The sequence below is a fragment of the Mobula hypostoma genome, chromosome 7 (assembly GCF_963921235.1).
Source record: "Mobula hypostoma chromosome 7, sMobHyp1.1, whole genome shotgun sequence".
Classification (NCBI taxonomy): Eukaryota; Metazoa; Chordata; class Chondrichthyes; order Myliobatiformes; family Myliobatidae; genus Mobula; species Mobula hypostoma.
In genome coordinates, this window is record NC_086103.1 from 141,530,372 (window position 1) to 141,545,572 (window position 15,201).

Genomic DNA, 15,201 nt, shown 5'->3' on the forward strand with positions numbered 1-15,201 from the left:
CCTGCTCTAGGCAGATTTCTTGATGATTGTCTTAACTGTACTCCAAGGGATAGTCAGTGACTTGGAAATCTATATACTACTAAAACTCTCATGCTATGTTTGTCTGTAACCTCCAATTAGCGCAAACTGTGCATTACAGCAGCACTATTTTTGGCTAAATGGACTTAAAATGCACTAACTTACAGAATGCAGGGAAAGTTCAGAGTTATATATTCGTATAAAATTGCTCACTGACCAAAATCAACAGCGCCGCTTTCACCCGAGAACCGCTGCCAGCTGTGATGGAAACCGCGACGTGACACCACGACGCATGCGCACGGCCAGCCTCAGAAGCGACTCACGATGCTCACAGCAGCGACACCAACTGGATCAAAGGGCAGGGCAGCTCTATTTCGAGCAGTCACATTCTGCTAATCCCCATCAGCATGTGCAGGATTGGGACAGATCAAACTGAGACCCATCAATAAGAGATAATTATATCTTATTGTAATGATGTACTTCGAGACACCCATCAAACCCTTTGCTGCAGTCAAAGGACAGCGGTGACTATATCGCATCCATTTAGGAGAGCACCAACCACATCATCAAGAATAATCAGCATCCCGGAGGCCTCGGTGTTACTGCTTCGTATCTTCTATCCAGCATTAGGGTAAAAAAAAATATGGTCAGCCTAATTATGCCGTGTGGAAAGAGAAGGGGGACATTATGGTCAAGAGATGATGTCAAACGTTGTCGGGAAGCAGCAAGGAGAGGGAGAGAACAAGAATCGGATGATGCCAGGGCCGCACGACTCCAGGATCAAAGAGTCAGGACAAAAAAGGTGAGAGAAGAAGAGACAGAGGAGGAGAGCCATGCGCGTCTCCAAAATGACAGCAACTGGCATAGAAGGAGGAGAGACCAAGAGACAAAGGAGCTGATAAATGCACGTCTCCAGGATCAGAGACAAACAACAAACAGCAGAAGAGATGAAGAGACGGGGGGATGAAAGGGCTGCACATCTCCAGAATGACAAAAGCAGGCACAAGGGTGGCAGATCAACCAGAAATGTTGCCATCAAAGGTGTCCGCCGTTAAACGAGGAGGAGCTATATTTGCCTTGCTACGCGTCATTCTTTAATAAACTGAGGTTTTCTTCTTTAATTTCCAAAGCAAAATGATACCAATAGCATTCAGGAAAATTTAATGTTCATTCTGGTCACATCAGACTGCACTACTCCTCTCTCAAAGGGTGCCCCAACGGGTCACCCAGTTGTCTAGTTTTCTTGTATCTATCTCCTTACTTGTGCTTTTCAATAACGTTTTCGCAGAGTTGCTTGGAGTGTTCTTTTGTCTTTATGCTGTAGTTTTTGCCAGGAGACTCACTCACCAGCAGTTGGACCTTCCAGATACGGGTGCATTTGTGCTACAGTAAAATTGAAACACCTTGACTGCACACAGGTGATCTCCATTTAACTAATTATGTGACTTCTATAACTAATTGGCTGCACCTGTGATGATTTGGTGTGTCATATTAAGGGGGTAAATACTTGGCTTTTTGTATATGTAATTAATTTAGATCACTTTCTAGAGATGTTTTCATTTTGACAAGAAAGCCTTTTTCTGTTGATCAATGTCCAAAAAAAGTCAAATTAAATCCACTGTGATTCAATGTTATAAAACAATAAAACATGAAGACTTCGGGGGGTGGGGGGAATACTTTTTATAGGCACTCTATATTTAGAACCATAGAACACTGCAGCACAGAAAACAGGCCATTCAGCCCTTTTAGTCTGTGCCGAAACATTATTCCACTAGTCCCATTGACCTGCATCCAGTCCATAACCCTCCAGACCTCTCCCATCCATTTACCTATCCAATTTATTCTTAAAGCTTAAGAGTGAGCCCGCATTTACCACATCAGATGGCAGCTCGTTCCACACTCCCACCACTCCCTGAGTGAAGAAGTTCCCCCTAAACCTTTCCCCTTTCACCCTAAAGCTCTCGTATTTATCTCTCCTAATAGACAATAGGTGCAGGAGTAGGCCATTTGGCCCTTTAAGCCAGCATGGCCATTCACTGTGATCATGGCTGATCATCCACAGTAAGTATCCAGTTCCTATCTTATCCCCATAACCTTTGATTCCACTACCTTTAAGAGCTCTATCCATCTCTTTCTTGAAAGTATCCAGAGACGGCCTCCACTGCCTTCTGGGCAGAGCATTCCACATATCCACCACTCTCTGGGTGAAAAAGTTTTGCCTCAACTCCGTTCTAAATGGCCTACCCCTTATTCTTAAACTGTGGCCTCTGGTTCTGGACTCACCCATCAGTGGGAACATACTTCCTGCCTTCAGCGTGTCCAATCCTTTAATAATCTTATGTATTTCAATCAGATCCCCTCTCATCCTTCTAAATTCCAGTGTATACAAGCCTAGTCGCTCCAATCTTTCAACATATGTCAGTCCCACCATCCCGGGAATTAACCTTGCCAACCTACACTGCACTCCCTCAATAGCAAGAATGTCCTTCCTCAAATTTGGAGATCAAAACTGCACACAATACTCCAGGTATGGTCTCACCAGGACCCTATACAGCTGCAGAAGGACCTCTTTGCTCCTATACTCAATTCCCCTTGTTATGAAGGCCAGCATGCCATTAGCTTTCTTCACTGCCTGCTGTACCTGCATGCTTGCTTTCAGTGACTGATGTACAAGAACACCTAGATCTCGTTGTACTCCCTCTTTTCCTAACTTGATTCCATTTAGATAATAATCTGCCTTCTTGTTCTTACCACCAAAGTGGATAACCTCACTGCATCTGCCCACTCACCCAGCCTGTCCAAGTCACCCTGCATTCTCATAACATCCTCCTCACATTTCACACTGCCACCCAGCTTTGTGTCATCTGCAAATTTGCTAATGTTATTTTTAATCCCTTCATCTAAATCATTAATGTATATTGTAAACAGCTGCAGTCCCAGCACTGAACCCTGTGGTACCCCACTGGTCACCGCCTGCCATTCCAAAAGGGACCCGTTAATCGCTAATCTAAGTGGAAAGAGCCTATTCACGTTTACTCTGTCTATACCCCTCATAATTTTGTAAACCTCTATCAAATCTCCCCTCATTCTTCTACGCTCCAAGGAATAAAGTCCTAACCTGTTCAATCTTTCCTTGTAACTCAACTCCTGAAGACCCAGCAACATCCTAGTAAATCTCTGCACTCTTTCAATCTTACTGATATCCTTCCTATAGTTAGGTGACCAGAACTGTACACAATACTCCATATTTGGCCTCACCTATGTCTTATACAACCTCACCATAACATCCCAACTCCTATACTCAATACTTTGATTTATGAGTGCCAAGATGCCAAAAGCCTTCTTTACAACCCTGTCTACCTGTGACGCCACTTTCGGGGAATTATGTATCTGAACTCCCAGATCTCTTTGTTTCTCTGCACTCCTCAGTGCCCTGCCATTTACTGTGTATGTCCTACCTTGATTTGTCCTTCCAAAATGCAACACCTCACACTTGTCTGCATTAAATTCCATCTGCCATTTTCTGGCCCATTTTTCCAGTTGGTCCAGACCCCTCTGCAAGCTTTGAAAGCCTTCCTCGTTGTCCACAATCTTAGTGTCATCAGCAAACTTGCTGATCCAATTCACCACATTATTATCTAGATCATTGATGTAGACAACAAACAACAATGGTCCTGGCACAGATCCCTGAGGCACACCATCAGTCACAAGCCTCCAGTCTGATAAGCAATCATCCACTACCACTCTCTGTCTTCTCCCACACAGCCAATTTCGAATCCACTTTACACCCTCTCCGTGGATACCTAGTGTCTAAACCTTCTGAACTAACCTCCCATGTGAGACCTTGTCAAAGGCCTTACTGAAGTCCATGTAGACAACATCCACAGCCTTTCCTTCGTCTACTTTCTTGGTAACCTCGAAAAACTCTACAAGATTCGTTAAACACAATCTATCATGCACAAAGCCATGCTGACTATCCTTAGTCAGCCCTTGGCTGTCCAAATACTTGTATATCCAATCTCTCAGAACACCTTCCAATAATTTACCTACTACTGATGTCAGGCTCACCGGCCTGTAATTACCTGGTTTACTTTTGGAGCCTTTTTTAAACAACGGAACAACATGAGCTACCCTCCAATCCTCCGGCACCATACCCATGGCTAAGGACATTTTAAATATTTCTGCCAGGGCCCCTGCAATTTCTACACTAGTCTCTCTCAAGGTCCGAGGAAATATCATGTCAGGCCCGGGGGATTTATCTACCTCTATTCACTGTTATGCAGCAAGCACCTCCTCCTCTTTAATCTCTGTATGTTCCAAGACACTGCTGCTTGTTTCCCTTCCTTCCATATACACTCTGCCAGTTTCCTGAGTAAATACTGATGCAAAAAAACTGTTTAAGATCTCCCTCATCTCGTGAGGCTCCACACATAGACAACCACTTTGATCTTCTAGGGGACCAATTTTGTCCCTTATTATCCTTTTACTCTTAATATACTTGTAGAAACCCTTCGGGTTTACCTTCACATTATCTGCCAAAGCAAACTCATGTCTTCTTTTTGCCTTCCTGATTTCCTTCTTCAGTATTTCCTTGCATTTTTATACTCTTCAAGTACCTCATTTGTTCCTTGCTGCCTATACCTGCTATACACCTCTCTCTTTTTCATAGAACAGAATAGTACAGCACATTACAGGCCCTTCGGCCCACATGTTGTGCCGACCCTCAAACCCTGCCTCCCATATAAGCCCCCACCTTAAATCCCTCCATATACCTGTCTAGTAGTCTCTTAAATTTCACTAGTGTATCTGCCTCCACCACTGACTCAGGCAGCGCATTCTACGCACCAACCACTCTCTGAGTAAAAAACCTTCCTCTAATATCCCCCTTGAACTTCTCACCCCTTACCTTAAAGCCATGTCCTCTTGTATTGAGCAGTGGTGCCCTGGGGAAGAGGCGCTGGCTATCCACTCTATCTATTCCTCTTATTATCTTGTACACCTCTATCATGTCTCCTCTCATCCTTCTTCTCTCCAAAGAGTAAAGCCCTAGCTCCCTTAATCTCTGATCATAATGCATACTCTCTAAACCAGGCAGCATCCTGGTAAATCTCCTCTGTACCCTTTCCAATGCTTCCACATCCTTCCTATAGTGAGGCGACCAGAACTGGACACGGTACTCCAAGTGTGGCCTAAACAGAGTTTTATAGAGCTGCATCATTACATCGCGACTCTTAAACTCTATCCCTCGACTTATGAAAGCTAACACCCCATAAGCTTTCTTAACTACCCTATCTACCTGTGAGGCAACTTTCAGGGATCTGTGGACATGTACCCCCAGATCCCTCTGCTCCTCCACACTACCAAGTATCCTGCCATTTACTTTGTACCCTGCCACCTCTCAGCCCACTTCTGCATCCTATCAATGTCTCTCTGCAATCTTCGACAATCCTCTACACTACCTACAACACCACCAACCTTTGTGTCGTCTGCAAACTTGCCAACCCACCCTTCTGCCCCCACATCCAGGTCATTAATAAAAATCACGAAAAGTAGAGGTCCCAGAACAGATTCTTGTGGGACACCACTAGTCACAATCCTCCAATCTGAATGTACTTCCTCCACCACCACCCTCTGCCTTCTGCAGGCAAGCCAATTCTGAATCCACCTGGCCAAACTTCCCTGGATCCCATGCCTTCTGACTTTCTGAATAAGCCTACCGTGTGGAACCTTGTCAAATGCCTTACTAAAATCCATATAGATCACATCCACTGCACTACCCTCATCTATATGCCTGGTCACCTCCTCAAAGAACTCTATCAGGCTTGTTAGACACGATCTGCCTTTCACAAAGCCATGCTGACTGTCCCTGATCAGACCATGATTCTGTAAGTGCCCAGAGATCCTATCTCTAAGTGTCTTTTCCAACAACTTTCCCACCACAGACGCAAGGCTCACTGGTCTATAATTACCTGGACTATCCCTACTACCTTTTTTGAACAAGGGGACAACATTCGCCTCCCTCCAATCCTCTGGTACCATTCCCGTGGACAACGAGGACACAAAGATCCTAGCCAGAGGCTCAGCAATCTCTTCCGTCACCTCATGGAGCAGCCTGGGGAATATTCCGTCAGGCCCCGGGGACTTATCTGTCCTAATGTATTTTAATAACTCCAACACCTCCTCTCCCTTAATATCAACATGCTCCAGAACATCAACCTCACTCATATTGTCCTCATCGTCATCAAGTTCCCTCTCATTGGTGAATACCGAAGAGAAGTATTCTTTGAGGACCTCACTCACTTCCACAGTCTCCAGGCACATCTTCCCAACTTTATCTGTAATCGGTCCTACCTTCACTCCTGTCATCCTTTTTTACTTCACATAATTGAAGAATGCCTTGGGGTTTTCCTTTACCCTACTTGCCAAGGCCTCCTCATGCCCCCTTCTTGCTCTTCTCAGCCCCTTCTTAAGATCCTTTCTTGCTTCCCTATATTCCTCAATAGACCCATCTGATCCTTGCTTCCTAATCCTCATGTATGCTGCCTTCTTCCACCTGACTAGATTTTCCACCTCACTTGTCACCCATGGTTCCCTCACCCTACCATTCTTTATCTTCCTCACCGGGGCAAATTTATCCCTAACATCCTGTAAGAGATCTCTAAACATCGACCACATGTCCATAGTACATTTCCCTGCAAAAACGTCATCCCAATTCACACCCGCAAGTTCTAGCCTAATAGCCTCATAATTTGCCCTTCCCCAATTAAAAATTTTCCTGGCCTCTCTGATTCTGTCCTTTTCCATGATAACGCTAAAGGCCAGGGAGCGGTGGTCACTGTCCCCCAGATGCTCACCCACTGAGTGTTCTGTGACCTGACCCGGTTTATTACCTAGTACTAGATCTAGTATGGCATTCCCTCTGGTCGGCCTGTCCACGTACTGTGACAGGAATCCGTCCTGGACACACTTAACAAACTCTGCCCCATCTAAACCCTTGGAACTAATCGGGTGCCAATCAATATTAGGGAAGTTAAAGTCACCCATGATAACAACCCTGTTATTTTTGCACCTTTCCAAAATCTGCCTCCCAATCTGCTCCTCTGCTCCTCTGTATCTCTGCTGCTACCAGGGGGCCTATAGAATACTCCCAATAGAGCAACTGCTCCCTTCCTGTTCCTGACTTCCACCCATACTGACTCAAAAGAGGATCCTGCTACATTACCCACCCTTTCTGTAGCTGTAATAGTATCTCTGACCAGTAATGCCACCCCCCCTCCCCTTTTCCCCCCCTCTCTATCCCTTTTAAAGCACTGAAATCCAGGAATATTGAGAATCCATTCCTTCTCTGGTGCCAGCCAAGTCTCTGTAATGGCCATGACATCATAATTCCATGTATGTATCCAGGCTCTCAGTTCATCACCTTTGTTCCTGGTGCTTCTTGCATTGAAGTACACACATTTCAGCCCTTCTACCTTACTGTCTTTACACCGTTTATTCTGCTTTTCTTTCCTCAAAGCCTCTCTATATGTTAGATCTGGCTTTACTCCATGCACTTCTTTCACTGCTCTATCGCTCCAGGTCCCATCCCCCTTGCAAATTAGTTTAAACCCTCCCAAACCATTCTAGCAAATCTACCTGCAAAGATATTGCTCCCCAGAAGAGATCCCAATGATCCAAAAATCTAAAACCCTGCCCCCTGCACCAACACCTCAGTCACGCATTCAACTGCCATCTCCTCCAATTCTTACCATCACTGTCACGTAGCATTGGCAGCTATCTTGAGAACGCCACCCTTGAGGTCCTTAATTTCTTAACCAGATTGCCAGTATCCCTTGAAAACCAAGGCTCCCTATGCCTGTTAACTTTGCCTTTAATCCTGGCAGGAACTTGCAAACTCTGCACTCTTAAAATTTCGCCTTTGAATGCCTTCCACATACTGAACACATCCTTGCCAGAAAACAACTTATCCCAATCCACTCTTCCTAGATCCTTCCTCATTTCCTCAAAATTGGCCCTTCTCCAATTTAGAACCTTAACTCGAGGACCAGACCTATCGTTATCTATAATTAACTTGAAACTTTTTTTTAAATTAACTTGAAACTGATGACATTATGGTCACTGGACCCAAAATGTTCGCCTACACATACTTGTCACCTGACCTGTCTGGTTCCCTAATAGGAGATCAAGTATTGCATCCTCTCTCATTGGTACCTCTATATATTGATTTAGAAAACTTCCCTGAACACATTTGACAAACTCCACGCCATCTAACCCCTTCACAATGTGGGAGTCCCAGTCGATATGTGGAAAGTTAAAATCCCCTACTGTTGCAACTTTCTGTTTCTTACATCGGTCTGCTATCTCTCTACAGATTTGCTCCTCCAATTCTCTCTGACTATTGGACAGTCTATAATACAACCCTATTAGTGTGGTCACCCCTTTGCTGTTCCTCCCATATGGCCTCTTGTAGACAAGCCCTCCGGGCTGTTCTGTCTACACACAGCTGTGATATTCTCCCTGACTAGTAATGCCACTCTTCCCCCTTTCATCCCTCCCCCTCTGTCACATCTGAAACAATGGAACCCCGGAACATTAAGCTGCCAGTCCTGCCCCTCCTTCTACCAAGTCTCACTAATAGCAATAATGTCGTAATCCCACCTGCAATCCATGCCCTAAACTCATCTGCCTTACCTACAATACTCGGTGCATTGAAATAGATGCACCTGAGAACATTTCTATCATGTACAAACCTTTGATTACTGTCTATACATGCAGTCCTCGCATGACCTTTATCCTCCTCCACCTCACTATCTGCTCTAACGCTCTGGTTCCCTCCCCCTGCAAATCTAGTTTAAACCCCCCTGAGCAGAACTAGCAAATCTACCCGCAAGGATGTTAGTCCCCCTCTAGTTCAGGTGCAAACCGTCCCCTCGGAATAGGTCCCACCTTCCCTGGAACAAAGCCCAATTGTCTAGAAACATGAAGCCCTCCCTCCTGCACCATCTCCTTAGCCACATATTTAGCTGCATTATCTTCCTATTTCTAGCCTCACTAGCACGTGGCACGGGTAAAAGTCCTGAGATTGAAACCCTGGAGGTCCTGTCCTTCAACTTTGCACCTAACTCCCAAAACTCTCTTTGCAGGACCTCCCCCTCCTTCCTATCTACGTCATTGGTCCCTACGTGGGCCACGACATCTGGCTGCTCACCCTCCCTCTTGAGAATACCGAGCACTCGATCCGAGATATCGCGATCCGAGATAACAGACAATCCAGGATTCTCAATCTCTCCCACAGAACCTCTTATCTGTTCCCCCTAACTATCGAATCCCCTATCACTACTGCTCTCCTCTTTTCCCTCCTTCCTTTCTGAGCTTAGGGTCTCGGTGCCAGAGACGTGACCACTACAACTTGTCCCTGGTAGGTCGTCCTCACCAACAGTATCCAAAACGGTGTACTTATTATTGGTGGGAACAGCCACAGGGATGCTCTGCTCATTCTGTCTACTCCCCTTCCCTGTCCTGACAGTCACCCAGCTTCCTGCCTCCTGACTTTAGGGGTGACTATCTCCCTGAAACTCCCGTCTATTTCTGCCTCTGCCTCGCGAATGATCCAAAGTTCATCCAGCTCCAGCTTCAGTTCCCTAACTTGGTTTGTCAGGAGCTGCAGCTGGATGCACCTTTTACAGGTGTAGTCATCAGGGACAATTGTGCTGTCCCTGTCTTCCCACATACTGCATATGGAGCACTCGACTGCCCTAACTGCTGCTTCCATTACCTACTCCTAAGTTAATTAACTTAATTAAAGGAACTTACCCAGCCTTACCTCACTGGGAGCAGGCTCATCCTCAGCCTCTGCTCGCTGAAGCCTCTCAAGCCAAAGCCTCAAAGCTCCACTCCTACCCTGAGCCACTCACACACTGGCCACTCCGCTTCAGTTGCCCCTCCTTTTATTTGTCCCTTCCAATTATCTCAAGTACTCACTCCCTCTAATCAACTAATCAACACTCTGTTTAACCCTTCAGTTGCCCTCCACGCTCCTTTTTAAAGCACACTCACCTGAGCTGCTTCCCAGCACTGAGCACTCTCCCAAGCCCCTTGCTCCTCCTCCTGCTGTGACCGTTCCTCAATCACATGATCCAGAGTCCCCGCTTCGCGCTCCTTTTTAAAGCACACTCACCACCAACCTCTCAAAACAGTTTATCACGATGGATGTAAGTGCTACTGGATAATAGTCATTGAGGCAAGCTACCATGTTCTTCTTAGGCACCGGTATAATTGTAACCTGCTTGAAGCAGATGGGTACCTCAGACTGCCAAAGCGAGAGATAAAAGGTCTCGGTGAACTGTCCTGTCAATCATCAGCTCAGATGCTCTTGTGTCGGTCTTAGAGGCTGGAATCACAGTATCATCAGGGGGGAGTTTGTGATGGTTCCTCCATGTTTTGAAAGTCAAAGCGAGCATTGAAGACATTGAACTCATCTGGAAGTGAAGCCCTATTGCTATGTTGCTTAATTTCACTCTGTAAGAGGTGATAGTACTCAAGCCCTACCACAGCTGATGGGGATTCTTCATTGATTCAAGCTTAGTCCGCAATTGCCACTTTACCATGAGATGGCTTTTCAGAGTTTGCACCTGGACCTCTTGTAACTTTGTTAGTCACTAGACTTGAATGTCTCTGATCTGCCCCTCAGCAGATTGCGTATCTCATGGTTCATCCAGGGCTTCTTGTTGGGAAAACTGATTTTATGGGGACGCATTTGTCTACACTGTATAAGGTCTGTGACAGCTGTGGTGTATTCATTCAGATCCACAGATGAGGTCTTGGAACACGGACCGGTCCACCAACTCGAAAGACTGTCCTACCTTTTAATTAAGTAGTGGCTGAATGAAATCTCAATTCCATTTTCACAAAATCTGTAAATCCTGATAACTTATTTCAACTCTGACCCAACCCTTTTGAGGAAAATAGAGTTTTGTATCAAGTTGTATGCTTTTACTTGTTGTTATTGAATCAAAGAGAGGGCATGTATTGAAGAATATTACAGCTATGTAGGACTTCGATTAGAACACATGCTTACAGTTTTCATCTCCCAGATAAAGAAAAGTTAACTACCTTCCTGGCACCCCATTGATTCCAGGGAAGAGGAAAGATTGAACTGATAAGCCCCATGTTCACTGGTGTTTAGAAACTAGAGGGTTCATCACTTATAAAGTTGCATGGTTTGAAGGAGCCTGAAAGGATGAGGCTCAAATTTGTTTTTGAGTGAGAATAAAGACTGTGCAACTTTACCCATTGAAGGCTAAATTGTGGGTGAATTTCTTTAAGTGTAATAGATCTTTAGAAATCTCTACCACAGAAGCTTATGATTACTGAGTTGCTCTTTATATTCAAGGATTAGATGGATTTTTGCATGGAAGGGGAAATAGAGGTTATGTGGATTTGGAAAGAAAATGGAGGTGAAGGCAATGGTCTTGTTCAGCCATGATCAATTCAGCCATGGTCTTATTGAATGGCAGAGTAATACAGCTTTTACTGCTTCTCTTTCTTATGTACAAAGGTTAAAAAGCTAAATAGATGAAGCAATCTAACCTGGATGTTAAAAATATGCATTTTCCACTACTTGGTTTTATCCAAGTTTGCTTACAATATTTACAAGATGGACAATTGTGTGAAAAAAAATGTTTGTTTTTAGGCTGTAAGCTTCTGTACAAGCAAGACTTTACAAAACGTCTGGGTCTGCGCTGTGTTACCTGCAGTTACTGCTCCCAGATGTGCAAGCGGGCTGCAGCTAAAGAAATTGATGGAAAAGCAAGGGATTTTTGTAGTGACGACTGTTGCAAAAGGTTTATAGACTGGTACTTTAAGGTCAGTGAAGTTTATCTTATTATTTCAATGCTTTTACCATACATTATTGTACACAATTAAAATTCCCAAAATAGTTTGCAAATAGTTCCTTTGTTTGAAGTCTGATTAAAAAATTGCTTCACTCGGATATAATGCCAACTCTGTACAATATTGCTGATTGGACAGAACTATTATGCTGGAATGGAAACAATTGAATGACAATAGTATATAAGGGCAAAACTGTAGATGATGACCTTTTGGGTGTTATACAGAATAATAGATAACTACTTGTTAGATTTTTCACAAAGGAGATTATTAATGGAATGGAAATTATCTTATTGTCACAGTATCAATTCTATTAGAAATTTTCTTTTGTGTGTTTTCAGAATGATTGTGAAATCTTGTGTGTTTTGAAATGTGCAGTTTTCTTTCTGTGTTTTCTTGTTTAGTTGTGTGGATTGACATGAATGGGCTAATATGAACTTGTGGTAAATTGTATATACAAGTTGAGCATTTTTGCATCTTCCACAAAGATTTACGTTGCTTAGCTTTTTGTCATATGTTGCCACTGTGTGGTTTTAATAATCTATCTGGAGTAAACAATATGACCTCAACTTCTTGATGGCATAACACTATAGGCACCTCTTAATATTCTTTTTTTTAGTAGTATCATTTTAGACAAAAATACAGAACAAAATTTACATGAGGAAAAGTGAACAACTTACAAAACTTAAACTTTAAGCTATCAGACAACTATCATAATAAAGTATTTAAGTGTATTATTTAATCAAATTTGATCTAAAAATCTATATATTTAATTTGCTGCCCACAAGTTTTTTTAAATGTAAATCCCTGTGCTAATCTTTTTATGGTATCTATATTGAGCAGAGCTGTAGAACAAACATAGAATAGTACAGCACAAGACAGGCCACTTGGTCCACAATATTGTACTGATCTTGATGCCAGTGTTCTCTTTCTGTGTATTATCTATATTCTCCATTCCCTTCACATCCATGTGTCTATTCAAAAGCTTCTTAAATATCACCAAACTGCCTCCTCCTGCCATTTGGTAATATATTCCAGGCACCTACTGTTCTCTGCGTTTAACAAAATACTTGCCCTTCTTCTAATCTTAAAAACATAACCTCAGGTGCTTGACATGCCTACCCCTGAGAAAAGATTCTGATGGTCTATCTGTGACTCATATTTTTAAAAACGTCTGTCAAACCTCCAACACTCAAGCGAGAGCAACTCAAGTTTATCCAACCCTTCCTTATACCTCATACCCTCTAATCCAGGCAGCATCATGGTAAATCTCTTCTGCACCCTCTCCACATCCTTCCTGGCATGCAATACTCCTAGTGCAATCTGACTAAAGTTTCACATAACTGCAGCTTGTAACCCCTACCAATGAAGGCTGGCATGTCATACACCTTCTTTACCACCTTAGCTATTTGCATACACTTTCCGTGAACTGTGGACCTGGATCCTAAAATCCCTGTGCATTTCAATGCTCTTAAGGTATATGCTATTAACTGTACACTTTCTCCTTTCATTTAACTCTCAAAGAGCAGCACCTCACACTTGCCCAGATTAAACTCTCAAGCCGTATCTAACTGAACCACATTCTGCTCTGTCTCACTACTTCACCAGTCTTCATCCCAAATTTTGTTAATCCACTCACCTATATTTTCATCCAAGTCATTGACATGCATCACAAACAATAAGGTCCCAACACTCATCATTGCAGAGCAGCACTGGTCATGGACCTCCGGCCTGAATAACAACCTCCCTGTCCACCCCACCCCACCCCAACTAATCTCTGTGTCTGAATCTGAACTGACAATTCACCCTGGATCCAATGCATCTTTATCTTTCTGAATCAATCTATCATGAGGATCTTATCAGATGCCTATGTAGATAACGGTCACTGCCTTACTCTCATCAAGCTTCTTTGACCCCATCTCAAAAAACTTGATCAAGTTTGTAAGGCTTATTCTGCCTGGCACAAAGTCACTGACTGTCCCTAACCAGGCTATGCCTTTCCAAATGCATGTAAATCCAATCCTATATAACTCAGTTATAATTCAAAAAGACATTTTGCATGCAAGTGAAGTAATTGAATTTTATTTCTTTCATTTTAGGCTGCAAGATGTGATTGCTGTAAAGCACAGAGAGAATTGAGTGAAACGGTTCAGTGGCGGGGAGAAATGAAGCATTTTTGTAATCAGCAATGCCTTCTGCAGTTTTATAGTCAACAGAATGAACCTAACATGTTTACACAAAAAGGTCCTGAAAACATGAATGTGGGTAAGTGCTTAATCACCAGAAAAATGCATTGCACGTAGAGATATTTACACATTGCAATCACTACCCCTGCCAGCCAACTGCAGAGCAGTCCAGATTTGCCACTTTCCTGATAGCAGTTGCACTCTCAGTTAACAAACTATGGGGAAAGGTATTTCCTCATTTATCTATAACTTTCCTTATAGTGTCTAACCGGTTCGCCATTCCCATGTAACCAGCAACGTACCTTCCCATCCTTAACTAAATGTTCCCTATTTAATCATGTTTACTCAAGATTTATATATTATTTTATGGTTAATACATTTGCATACTTAACAATTCTGTTGAGACAGGAGCAATGGTCATTGTTCCAACATTTCTGTTTACTATTGTCACCCACGACAGCTTTAATATAAGCTTACCAAGCAGTATTATAATTGGTAATACTGGAAAACACCTCATTGATTGTACTTTCCCATCATCCTGTAAAATGTTGAAGTGTATATTCACCTTCCCATTCGAAGTCATTACTGAATTTGCCTTCACCGCCCTTTGGGCCAGTGTACCTCCAATTACAATATACTGGAGCTGCATTAAAAGAAAAGTCACCACCACCTTGAGTTCTTCCCAGTTATCATGTTATGGCCTGAAGCTGCTCAATTTTAAATACCTCTGTATCACTGTGCATGAATGCAGTCTCTCATCTTTGAATTTCATTTTCATTTTGCCAGAAAATCAGCATCCCACGTGCTCTTATAGAATTTTTTTTTAATCTACTCGTGGTGTTTGGATAAGCAAAGCACCAACACCAAAAAATTAGTCTATGCAACATTGAATTAAAACTTTAAACACTCCTTCCAAGACACCTCAACGATAAAGCATATCAGCAAAGCCACTTCTTTCATTTGCATGTACTTTTGTGCTTTCTAATAAACAATGTATTAAATATAAGCTTAAAAAAAACATGCCTTTGTACCTCCGTCTACAACTGGATCCTTGACTTCCTCATCAGTGTATATCAATAATAACATCGCCTCACTGTCAACACAGTGT

The 15,201-nt window shown here is 43.1% G+C and overlaps 1 protein-coding gene across 7 annotated transcripts in view; it reads left to right on the forward strand.

The window, feature by feature from the left end:
* Positions 1 to 15,201, forward strand: part of zmym2 (zinc finger, MYM-type 2) — a 147,457-nt gene that overhangs the window by 85,105 nt on the left and 47,151 nt on the right. For all 7 annotated transcript variants that reach the window (XM_063054160.1, XM_063054166.1, XM_063054165.1 and 4 more), the window contains 2 exons: positions 11,711 to 11,883; positions 14,007 to 14,172. In XM_063054160.1, the coding sequence (XP_062910230.1) occupies positions 11,711 to 11,883; positions 14,007 to 14,172 (339 nt within the window). The remainder of the gene's footprint in view (positions 1 to 11,710; positions 11,884 to 14,006; positions 14,173 to 15,201) is intronic.